The 12,146-nt window shown below is 38.6% G+C and overlaps 2 protein-coding genes across 3 annotated transcripts; one reads left to right on the top strand and one right to left on the bottom strand.

The window, feature by feature from the left end:
- The first annotated feature begins 189 nt into the window (after positions 1-189).
- On the top strand, positions 190-5,550 carry LOC1268237 (uncharacterized). 2 transcript variants are annotated; one of them, XM_061659263.1, is made up of 4 exons: positions 190-2,247; positions 3,282-3,705; positions 3,770-4,077; positions 4,157-5,550. In XM_061659263.1, the coding sequence occupies exons 1-4, from the start codon at positions 2,118-2,120 to the stop codon at positions 5,341-5,343; spliced, it is 2,049 nt and encodes a 682-aa protein (XP_061515247.1). In that variant the 5' UTR covers positions 190-2,117; the 3' UTR covers positions 5,344-5,550. The 2 variants fall into 2 exon arrangements, with proteins under 2 accessions (XP_061515247.1, XP_061515246.1); XM_061659262.1 differs by having other exon boundaries at positions 191-1,011.
- Positions 5,282-10,473, bottom strand: LOC133393615 (uncharacterized). Its single transcript, XM_061659270.1, has 2 exons — positions 6,935-10,473; positions 5,282-6,783 (listed from the first exon to the last, which is right to left on the bottom strand). The coding sequence occupies exons 1-2, from the start codon at positions 6,958-6,960 to the stop codon at positions 5,691-5,693; spliced, it is 1,119 nt and encodes a 372-aa protein (XP_061515254.1). The 5' UTR covers positions 6,961-10,473; the 3' UTR covers positions 5,282-5,690.
- Positions 10,474-12,146: the final 1,673 nt, after the last annotated feature.

Below are 12,146 nucleotides of genomic sequence, written 5' to 3'. Positions count from 1 at the left end.
CCTGGCAAGAGCGTGCAGCGCAGAAACAAACACGTGCGGTGAGATCTGCATGGCACGGGCGCGCGGGGCAGAAAGAGAACAAAAGTTTGCCAGTTCAAAACACAATTCCTGTGAAAAATGCAACAAAAGCGCGTTGTCTTAATTGTGGTGTGATGGGACATATGGTAAGGAATTGTCCAGAACAAAGAAGTGGACCACGGTGTTTTCAGTGCAACGAGTTTGGGCATCGTGCGAATCAGTGTGGGCAAAGGAATAAACAACAACCGGGTACAAGTGCAAACCTGATAAACCATGTCCAAGCTGAGCTACCGACGAAAATGGTCCAGTTGGGGGGAAAAAATATAAAAGCGGTTATTGACACAGGCAGCGAAGTGTCGATTGTCCGTCAAGACACATTGCAAGATTTAGGGTGTGTACAGCAAAGGATGGAACAATCCATACAACAATTGCGTGGTTTTGTTGGAATCATACAAAAGCCGATAGGCGAATTGGTAACAAACATTGGCATCGATGACTTTGAATACGAAATCGGTTTGCTGGTGGTCTCTCCAAATTCGATGAAGGTTCCAATGCTGGTAGGCATGAATTTTCTTCGAAGTGTTTGTTACGCTATAACCAACGATGGAGTGCAGATTTTTAAGAAAAAAATTGACAATGAGGAATCGGGTAGCGATCACGAAAGTGCTGTGTACAAGATTGATTGTGAACAAATCCAAGAACTGGAAGTGCCGGAGAAGTTTTGAGACAAGGTACAAGCGCTGAAAAGTCAATACGAAGCTTCCGTGGTGGATAATTACGAAGACAATTGTCCCATACAAATGAAGATAGTGTTGGAAGAAAACGCTTCACCTTTTCGGCATACGCCCCGTCGCTTGCCTTTAACGGAGGAAGAAGCAGTCGAAAACCATGTAGGGGAATGGTTGAGGAAGCTGGAATGCTGGTCGACAATTTTTGGCTATCCGGCTCGTATCGTAACCGACAGGGGCTCAGCTTTCACAGCCAACGCATTTGGTGAGTACGCTAATCGCCATGGTATACAGCACGTCGTTTGTACAACAGGAGTGCCGAGGGGCAACGGTCAAGCGGAGAGAGTGAACCGCACCATGTTATCGGTTTTGACGAAGTTGTCATCGGAAGATCCTGGAAAGTGGTTCAAGGTGGTGCCTTCTGTGCAGCGAGCGATTAACTCTCATATTCACGTAGCAGCTGGAAAGTCGCCATTCGAGTTGATGTTCGGGACAAAGATGAGGACGTCGGAGGTGGAAGACTTGTCGCGGTTACTGGAGGAGGAAGCGTATGATCGTTTTGATTGTGAACGGCAGGAAATGCGAAAAGAAGCGAAGAATGGCATTTGTAATGCGCAAAATGTATATAAAAAACATTATGATTTATCACGAAAGCCGGAATATGCGTACGTGGTAGGAGATTTGGTAGCCATCAAAAGAACACAATTTGTAGCCGGAAGAAAGCTTGCTAGCGAATTTTTGGGACCGTATGAAGTTATTAAAATTAATCGTAACGGACGATACAAGGTTAAAAGGGCAGCCAATTGCGAGGGACCGAACATAACAACAACAAGTTGCGACAACATGAAGTTATGGTCGTTTGCCATCAGTAACGACAAAGTATTTTCGGAAGATGAAGCAGAATCGGAAAATGAATAAAATGAATTAGAAGAAAAATCTTCAGGGGCTGAAGATAGGGTAGGACGGCCGAATGTAAGAAAGGAAAAGTGCTAGTGGTAGGGAGAGAGAAATAACGGTAGCGAGATCAAGAGAACGAGAGCGAACTAGGAACGAGTTGCGAAAGAGAGAACGCGCAGCGTTAAAATCGGGAGCGCGGGTTAAGCGCGAGGAGTTGAATTCGGACCGCGAAGCGAATAACATCCCAAGTAGAAATTGTCAGGCGAAATGTGGGCAAAACAGGGGGGGAAGGGTAAAAATCTGCTCGATCCGTGTGGAAGAGCATCAAATGTATGGTGGTGTGTGTAAACGTCAAGAGTTGCGGGTGCATTTTCAAATCAAAACAAACTGGTGTTGGAAACGGATGAAAGTGATTTCTTTTGCTTCGAACTTAAAGTTGCTTTTTTTATTTGTTTTGCATAAAACCAAGTGAAAATGGATACGTCCAAACGTTTGAAGAAAAGTGGAGTGGCGAGCAAGCGTGCCAAAGCAATTTGGGAGCGCTTTGAAAAGGAATGGGAAGAGGAAAATCTTCCGGGAACAAGCAGCGGTGTCGATCAACAAGGTAGGGGAAAGCGGGGCAAAATGGGCATGTTAAGCAGTTTACTGAATATTCCATTGAATATGCCACAAAACACAATTATTCATGCATTATTGTATGCCTCCACTATTTATCTATGGATTAAAATTGCCACATAGAATGAAAACAACTTAAAATCATGAAAACAGTGTAAAATAAAAGTTGATGTTTTACGAGAAGCTATTTTGACACGCGGGGTAAAATGGGCATAGCCCTGGGGCAAAATGGGCATATGTAAATAAACAGTGAAACGTCAAAACACTGGGGTAAAATGGGCCACAACAACTGCGCTTAGGTAATGGTCTATGCTTTTGCGCACCGTTTCGTGAATTGTATTTTCGTTCTATCTTTTGTTTTGCTGGTCAGGAAAGCCCTTAAAATTCTTCCAAAAATATGTTATCAAAATTAAAACAGTTTTTACACGTTTAAATCTACAAAATCGATTCTTTTGAAGCTGTGTCTGTTATCATTATTGAGGCGACAAATACAACACCATAGCCTCACCAAACGCCATTTGTCAAAAGTATCTGCCCATTTTGCCCCAAGCGTAACTGCCCATTTTGCCCCACGTGAAGCATTTTTGTATTTTATGTTATATTAGTAAAAATACGCATTCGATCGCCTTGCTTTCTTCAGACAAATTGTATAGAAATATCATATCTTTAATAATATATAATGTAAAACTTCAACGCATCCCTGTGACACTGGGTTAAGCTTATTTTCGAAGTGACAAAAATTACATCAATATGCTACTAAACCTTATTTTGCACTTTCCTTGGTTATTTTTTGTGTTAGGGTTATGAAACTTACATGGTGTTCATAAAACACTCTAATGAATACATTTTGAGCATTGGAAAGTAGCTTTGTAGTCAAATAATGCTTAAATAGAGGGTGCCCATTTTGCCCCACATGCCCATTTTGCCCCGCTTTCCCCTAAGTTATGTTTGTGTTAAAACAATGAAATATGAAAAACGCAAGCAGAGCAATAATTTGTTATTTAATATTATTACACATTATAGCTTCATCATACGGGAATGTGCAGCCGGATGCCGTGGAAGTTGCCGATATACCCATGGAATCAGAAGCAGCGGATTACGTTTCTGATGACGATGAAGACGCTGATTGCTCGGTGTTGGAAGACGATTGGAGTGAAGGCGAATTGGAGGACGAAGTCAATGAGGATGAGTATTTTGATGCTGATGAAGCCCCCGAAGGCAATGCTTATGCTAGCAGGCTTAGGATATGGGCTTTAACTCATAAAATAACGCATTCTGCATTGAGTGATTTGCTGGTGTTGACTCGTGAAACTACAAATATTTCTCTTCCTAGGTGTGCAAAGACGTTACTGAAGACTCCGAAACAGGTGGAGAGACATTTTACGGCCGTTGGAGAAGGGCAGCTTTGGTACCAAGGAATACAAAGCACTCTCCAACAATATTATCGGTAAGAATAATATGACTGTTTGGAATGAACATGTGGTAATTTTTGGTTTACTTTTTCGTTCTAGATCTGTACCACCAGTCATCAGATTGATAGAAGCTAATATCGCGGTAGATGGACTTCCGATGCATAGTAGTGGACCAACGCAGCTATGGCCTATATTAATGCACATAGTTAATATACCAGCACTGCCAATCATGGTGCTGTGTGTATTTTGTGGTGCGACAAAACCGAGCTGTTTGGAAGGGTTTCTCCGGCCTTTAGTGGATGATATCAACCGCGTACTGGTGCAAGGCATTGATGTTAACGGAATTATCATCGACTTTCGCCTGAAAGCTATTGTCGCAGATACACCAGCTCGTGCGTTCATCAAAGGTAAGAATGATACAATAAGAAACTTGAGAATTTTCAAAGAGAAGTAGAGAGTAACAGCAAATTTATTATATATTTTTAGGAGTAACGTATCCTCCTGGGCTGGAAGCATGTATAAAGTGCAAAATAGTTGGCAGCCATGACGGAACCAAAACAATATATGAAGGAACAGCTGAAGTTCGGACCGACAAAGAATTTAGAAACGGAGACTACGTGAAACACCAAAAATATTACACGCCATTATTAGATATAGATGAAGTAGACATCGTAACACAAACAACGATAGCCGATGACCTTCACTTGTTCGCACTAGGAATAGAAAAAAAATTACTTAAAGGTTTTACAACTGGTGCTTTACACCCTTTTCCGAAGTGGTCAAAACAGGAGCAGTTAGAAATTTCAAAAATTTTAGTCAGGATCGAATACCCGTCAGAGATACATCGTAAGCCTAGGGCATTAAAATATTTAGGATTTTGGAAGGGGTCCGAATTGTCAGCATTTTTATATCACGTAAGCATACCTTTGTTAAAAAACAGAATATCAGATCTAGCCTATGAGCACCATAAACTTTTTTTCATTGCGGTAAATTTATTCTCATCAAGATTATTTGAACAATATTGGATATTTGCTGGTCAGTTGCTCGAACAATTTGTATTAGAATATAGCACAGTTTATAGTCGAACACATTTAACAATTAACGTTCATAATTTACTACATGTAGCAGCAGATGTTGAAAATTTCGGGCCTCTTCCATTTTTATCAACTTATCGTATTGAGGACAAGTTAGGCTTTATGAAAAACTTAGCTAGAACAGGACATAGAACTTTAAACCAGGTAGTGTGTAGATTAATAGAACTAACACAATTAGAGGCAGCAGATGCAAGGAAAAAGGATGGTACAGTGTATCCATCACTAAAGGTAAAAAAAGATGAGGTAATTTTGTTGGTCAAACCAAAATTTATGTTAAGAAAGGGCAATAGAAATGGATGGTTTTTAACACAGGAGGATCAGATAGTAAGGTATTGTACTGCAGAAAAGTCATCAGGATCATATTTTATAGAAGGACGATTCTTAAAAGAGAAACAACTAACTTTTAGCCAACCATGTAGCTCGGCGATAATTTATAACTTTACAGCTAGGGTAGAAGATTTATCACAGGAAATAGTCAGGGTAGAATTAAAAGAAATTAAATGCAAGCTAGTGGCAGTTAGTTTAGATCAGGGTAATACATTTTATTTCAGTCCTCTTTTACATACACTTGAAAGTTAGATCATAATTAAAATATGTAAGCTGTTAGGTTTAGAATAGGTAGTTAAGGTTTAAGTTTAGGTAAATATTTTTATTAGTTTATTTTTTTATTAGTTTTGTATTAAAATGAGTAGAATAAAGTTGCCGAGTATGCCCGGGATAAGGCAAAATGCAAGGAAGAACTAGAACAGATTGTTGGTATTTCATATATAATTTTTACCCATTAAATTCATAAACGTTTACTCCTACATAGTTCATATCACAACTTGAATCACAGCTAATATTCCAACTGTATAAATGCCTAAATCATTAATTCAATAAAACACTTATATATATACTTAACTTATACATATATACATAATTCTTTTCTATAATTCTTTTTTACGTTTCACCGTATGTCGCAACCCTTTCACTAAACTTCGTGCTTTTCCGTGATTTCGCTTATCAACTAGAAAAGTCTTCACTGTTTCGTGTGAAACCGTAGCTGTGTCATCTATAAAGCTAGTGCCTCCTACGAATTTAAATAAACTTATAATATAGACGTATTTTTCTAATGGAATCTTGGCTTCCGGAAACCCCACACCTGTCCAACTAAACTTGGAAAAAAAATCGCGATCGAATAACAAATCTAGTGTTATCGATAATCTTTCTTGGACATTGTCGGTCCCTTTTAATGCACTTAACAAAAGGCAAATCGTCTTTGCCATGTATAAACTTTCATGTTTCAATTTTCTCTCCATTTCTTCTAACATGTCAAGAGTTTCCATTTTTTTGATTAGCGGATTCCTTTCCGAATTTGAGTCTTTGTTGCAGAGATTGTCTAAAACTAAGTTCGTCACAAATTGTGTGTGACAAGCTACTTTGGACAGAATGTTCAACTGTTTTTCAATACGATCCAACTGTGTTAAATTTTCAGTTGGATTGAGTTTTCTGTTGGGCTCAGGAAGGGACACAGAACAAGATCGTGGTGGTAAGGTAGGAGGATGCGATGCACTTTCGGTGTTAACCGGGACTTTTGGAAGAAACGTGATATTCTGAACTGGACTAGAATTTGGCATCATTAAGGAAGAGGATCGTGGTGGTATGGTGGGCGAGTTTAATTTGAAAGTATTATTCGGATCGGAAGCGGGAGTGCTTATGGCTCGAAAGGAAATGGATTGCACCGGAAAGCTTTGCGTGGACAAGGATGTGGTTCGAGGGGGTGCGATGGGAAAAGGAATTGGTGAGGCTATGTTCGTTTTTAATATTAATTGAGGATTTGGTCGGGGCAATGAGGAGGATCGTGGTGGCACGGCGGGAGGTAGGGAATTTTGATGATTCTGGGATGGATAAGTAGGGCACTTTTCATTTTTCAGTAGAGCTGATCCGGTTGAAATTGCTGCTTCAAGTTTTTTGCTCGACGGTTTGACTGGGATGGTGTCGCCTAGTTTTTCCTCAACATTATTGTTGAAATCCATTTTCCTAAAAGCATATGCAAATGTATTACTTTTATTAGCTCCCTAACGCTTCTCAAGCAAAACCGCGGGATAGTCAAGCTGTAACGCGGTGAGCTGTTCAATCAAAGGGTTTGCGTTCAATTCACCGTAAGTACACAAATTTACACAATACTAACCTGAATAATATGTCTCCTTCTCTCATTCACAGTACAACAAGCGAAGAAAGTAACAGATATACTGCAAGTAGGCGGTGGCGCGGCAGAGATGATGTTGAGGCACAAGCTTGTGTGAATTGAACGAACAGAATGTTTACAATCCACACATAACCCAACTTTTTGCCTGTTTTCAAGCCATCAGAACGAACTGACAGCGAGTCTCAATGTGTGCGTGTCATCGTGTTCATTTGCGCTTGTGTGCGTGCAATCTGGACCCCCCGTTAAGCTGAAATCGGTTGTGTGTCATTAGAAAAATGAAAAAAACTGCTCGATTTTTCTACTTGGGATGTTGTGAACTAAAGTAATAAATAAAGCGTTATTTGTCTTAAAACCGAATAAAAAACTCCACATATGTTCCTTGTATATAGCCACTTACACAAACAATCTTTATAATATTTACTCTGATTTCTACAAACAAATAAAACATGGAACAACTAAATATACTACAAACTAACATACAAAGCATACGAAAAAATAGGGAAGAACTAACACACATACTACACGAACAAAAATACCATGTAGCTTGCTTACAGGAAACATGGCTGAAAAATGAAAAAAAAAAACAATTAAAGGATTCAACATAATACGAACAGACAGGGAAGGTGGATATGGAGGAAGCTGCATCCTAATAAAAAAAGAAATTAAATACAAACTAATTATATTAATAAATGAAAGTAATGAAATTCAAACAACAACAATACTGGTACACTCTGGAAATTTTACAGTCGTTGCCACCAAATTTTGGCTCTAAGGCATCAATTTTTGACAGTGCGCATGAATTTTTGCCTCTAAGGCATCAATTTTTGACAGTGCGCATCAATTTTTGACTCTAACGCACCTATTTTTGTCTGTAAGTCATGAATTTTCGACTCTTGTAGGAATAATGACAATTTTACAAGGTATTTAAGCAGAATTATAACAATTGTTATTCCACAACTCATAAAAAATACAAAAAACTGTGCAAATTGATTGTTTCTTGAGAAAAAATGATAAAATTTTAGAATTTCTAAAGCTTTTGTTTACAGCTGAAAATACATGCCAATATTTTTCACTCCATTAAATCTTCTAAATTGGCAAAACAATTGTTTTATTTTAAATTCTATCAATAAAATTATTCACTGCTTAACTTAATTTCAATCATTTCAGAACACACAGTTTCAGAAATTACATACAATTTTGTAAATAAAGCGATTGACTCACAGTCAAAAATTGATGCCTTCGAGGCAAAAATTGATGCGCTCTGTCAAAAATTGATGCCTTCGAGGCAAAAATCGTGAAACGCTGTCAAAAATTGGTGCTTTCGAGACAAAATTAAGTGAGTTAGAGTCAAAATTTAGCGGCAACGACTGTATTATAATATCAATATACATAGCTCCAAATACCACCAAACAGACAATAAAAGACACCTTAGCAAAAATAACACACAACACTCAAACTTAAACAAACATAATAATAGCTGGCGATTTTAATGCACATCATACATACGGGGAAGACGATAGAATCGATCAAAAAGGAAATGCAATAATAGAAAAAATAGACGATTCAAGCCTCATCATCCTCAAAAATAACACATACACTCACGTCCCAACAGACCAAAACAAGAGACAGACGTCCATTGATTTAACAATCATATCCAAAAAAATCCATAACATGATCAACAAAATTATACTAGAAAAATACATTGGGGCAAACAACCACAAAATAATAAAAATAACAATTAAAAAACACTCCACAGATCTTTTTTCAGTACTAATCTACTGATAGTTACAGAACTTTTAAATTCAGATATATGGGAAAACATACTGAAACAAAAAAAAATACAACACCCAGTTTAGACAAAATTACATACCAAATGCTGAGAAACATAAAAGACGAATCACTAACACAAATCATAACAGACGGAAACAAAATGTGGGAGAATGGCAAAATAAACAAAGAATTAAAACAAATTAAAATGATAACAATTCCTAAACCAAAGAAAAATTTAGATGATCCTAACAAATACAGACCTATAGACCTACTTCTGTCTTAGAATTAGAACCTTAATAATAGGGAACAATAAAAAAAACACACACACACAAAATGCTAGTGACAGTTGGACTACCACAAGCGGACGTTATTTCACCAACACCAAAAACTGACTAAAATATATCGCGCAGCAATTAGCAACACTATGGAAACGGGAGCTTCATACATTCTAAATAGCAACAAAAACAAATACCAAACAATGAATACAACTATCAACCAGGCACTAAGGAAAGCTACAGGTTGCACCAAAACGACCCCCATAAATACGCTGCATGCCATTACAGCAGAAATACCCTTCAACATCAGAAACAGATTTATAGTACGTAAGGAACTAGTCATAGATGTAGTCTACTCACCAATTTTAAGACAACAACTACAAATACACCAAAGAACAAAATACAAAAAAAGAAAAAAAAACAATTCATGAAGAACGTACAAAAAAGACAATAAAATTCTAAAACAATTAAACATTTCAAAGAAAAACGATATATACCTGTTCTCACTTTCCTTTGAATCGTTATCCGGTTGCTATGGATCGCAATCCATGAGAATGGATCTCAATCAACTACGTCTGAATCGTTTTCAGCTACGTCTGAATCGTTTTCAGCTACGTTTGGATCGCTCTCAGCTACCTTCGGATTTTGCGGTAGCTCGCGCAAATTTTATTGCAGTGCAACCGTTTATTCTGTGACCGCGGGACACATTTGCTTTTCCAAGGAAAGAATTAAATAATTAATGCATTCAATTGTAAAATCTAATCATATTTTTTTATGTGAAACTTACATCAGCATTCATACATTTTTACACCTGTTCTCACTTTCCTCTGAATCGTTATCCGGTTGCTATGGATCGCAATCCATGAGAATGGATCGCAATCAACTACGTCTGAATCGTTGTCAGCTACGTTTGGATCGTTTTCAGCTACGTTTGGATCGCTCTCAGCTACCTTTGGATTTTGCGGTAGCTCGTGCAAATTTCATTGCAGCGCAACCGTTTATTCAGTGACCGCGGGACACATTTGCATTCCAAGGAAAGAATTAAATAATTAATGCATTCAATTGTAAAATCTAATCACTTTTTTATGTGAAGCTTACATCACCATTCATACTTTATTGATTATTTGACCAAACTTTTCCAAACAAACATGCACAATCTTCTTCTTTTTGGCGTGACAACATACGTAGTCATTCAGTCCTGTTTAGGCTTTCAAGATTTAGCCGGATATTCCTTCTTTGCTATGGTCTGGTTGGGAATCTATTCTGATGCATAGAAGCCGATAAATCTGTCAAATGTTATTCATTGCTTAAAAATGGGGTTTCAGAATTCAATGAGAAGCTCTCAATTGGGTTCCAACATAGAACAATATGAAATTGTTGCTTTTCATATCGTCTGTTGTGATGTGAATCGTGAGGTACGCCAAGCGGTCACTAAATAAACTATGCGCCGCAACAAAATTTGCGCGAGCTAACGTAAAATCCAAAGGTAGCTGAGAGCGATCCAAACGTAGCTGAAAACGATCCAAACGTAGCTGAAAACGATTCAGACGTAATTGATTGCGATCCATTCTCATGGATTGCGATCCATAGCAACTGGATAACGATTCAGAGGAAAGTGAGAACAGGTGTAAATTCTTTGACCAAGTTTTCCAAACAAATCTGCACAATCTTCTTCTTTTTGGCGTAACGACCTTCGTGGTCTTTCAGTCCTGTTCCTGCTTTCGAGATTTAGCCGGATATTCCTTCTATGCTATGGAGGGACGGTCTGGTTGGGAATCTATTCTGATGCGTAGAAGCCGTTAAATCTGCCAAATGTTATTCATTGCCTAAACATGGGTTTTCAACACAAGTTCTCAATTGGGTTCAAACATACAGTCCGCATTCACACTCGATAGCGAACAGACGTGTTAGCAGTATCTACAGAGAACCGACAAACACACACCCACAAAGTGACTAACAAGAAAAAAGGCGTCCCCCGGTTTCCCGTCATGGGCCGGCCTAAAGGATCTAAAAATAAGAGGCTTGCCTCAGTACCTCTTAGCTCCTTTCTCAAACCGAAGGAAAGTTATCCTTCGAAGGCGTTTAAAAACGCAGATACAAATCCTTTTGGGATTCTAGAATCAATTGCAGACAGTGAAATAGACGTTAATCCCATTACGCACACGAGAGCTGCTCAGACAGTTAAACCACCACCACCGATAACAGTGGCAAGTACAAATGTCTCTGACATACACAGAAAAATAATTGCCTCGGGTGTCATACGATACACAACCACTGTTACGCTCAAAGGCACCGTAGTACGAACGACTACAGTGGAAGACTATAAAAAGCTCTTGACCTACTTCCAAAAGATCAACGTCAGTTTTCACTCATACCAATTGGATGAAAACAAAACTACTAAAATCGTCCTACTAGGACTCATCGAAATGCCGATTGAACACCTGCAACAAGTGTTAAAAGAGGATAATTTAATCCCAATTGCGATTAAAAAACTAGCAATGAAAAACAAACGGTATGATGAGCAAGCTGCTTATCTTCTGCACTTTTCTAAAGGCACGGTCGATCTAAAAGTACTACGTACAATAACGGCGCTGGAGCATCAGCGAGTAGTATGGAAATATTACAACAACAAGGGCGGAATAATGCAATGCAAAAATTGTCAGAGTTTTGGACACGGAGGAGACAATTGCTACAGGCCCCCTAAATGTATCAAGTGTGGCGATAACCACACGTCTTCAACTTGCCCGTTGGCTAAAACATGTACCGATGGAATATTACCAGCGCACAAGCTAAAATGTGCAAATTGTGGAGCAAATCACACAGCCAATTACACCGGTTGTCCAAATCGTAAACAGTTTGAGGCAGCAAAAGGCGAAAGTCAAAAAACGCAACACAACCAAAGACAGGTAACGTTTTCAAGCAATAGTTTCCCCGTCCTACCGCCCCCATCCTTATCCCAAGCGCAAGCCCATAGACCTGATAGTTCACGTTCTAACACCCGTATGCCCTCGTCGACATCGTACGCAGATGTCACAAATACAAACACAAATAATCTGTTCAGCTCAGATGAACTGGCAATAATAATAACAGAAACATTCGCTAGCCTTCGAAGCTGTTCATCCAAAGAAGATCAAATTATGGTCGTTTTT

The sequence above is a fragment of the Anopheles gambiae genome, chromosome 3, assembly GCF_943734735.2.
Source record: "Anopheles gambiae chromosome 3, idAnoGambNW_F1_1, whole genome shotgun sequence".
NCBI classification, from domain to species: domain Eukaryota; kingdom Metazoa; phylum Arthropoda; class Insecta; order Diptera; family Culicidae; genus Anopheles; species Anopheles gambiae.
This window is presented reverse-complemented; position numbering and strand designations above follow the sequence as displayed.

What these genes read in the sequence shown, in the direction of transcription:
- LOC1268237 (XM_061659262.1), top strand. Translation starts at nt 819, where the DNA reads ATGAAGATAGTGTTGGAAGAAAACGCTTCACCTTTTCGGCATACGCCC. An exon ending in TTTCACAGCCAACGCATTTG is followed by an intron (nt 1,012 to 3,281) that starts GTGAGTACGCTA and finishes TACACATTATAG; the next exon opens with CTTCATCATACGGGAATGTG. An exon ending in ACTCTCCAACAATATTATCG is followed by an intron (nt 3,706 to 3,769) that starts GTAAGAATAATA and finishes TTTTCGTTCTAG; the next exon opens with ATCTGTACCACCAGTCATCA.
- LOC133393615 (XM_061659270.1), bottom strand. Translation starts at nt 6,960, where the DNA reads ATGAGAGAAGGAGACATATTATTCAG. An exon ending in GAAGGAGACATATTATTCAG is followed by an intron (nt 6,784 to 6,934) that starts GTTAGTATTGTG and finishes ATATGCTTTTAG; the next exon opens with GAAAATGGATTTCAACAATA.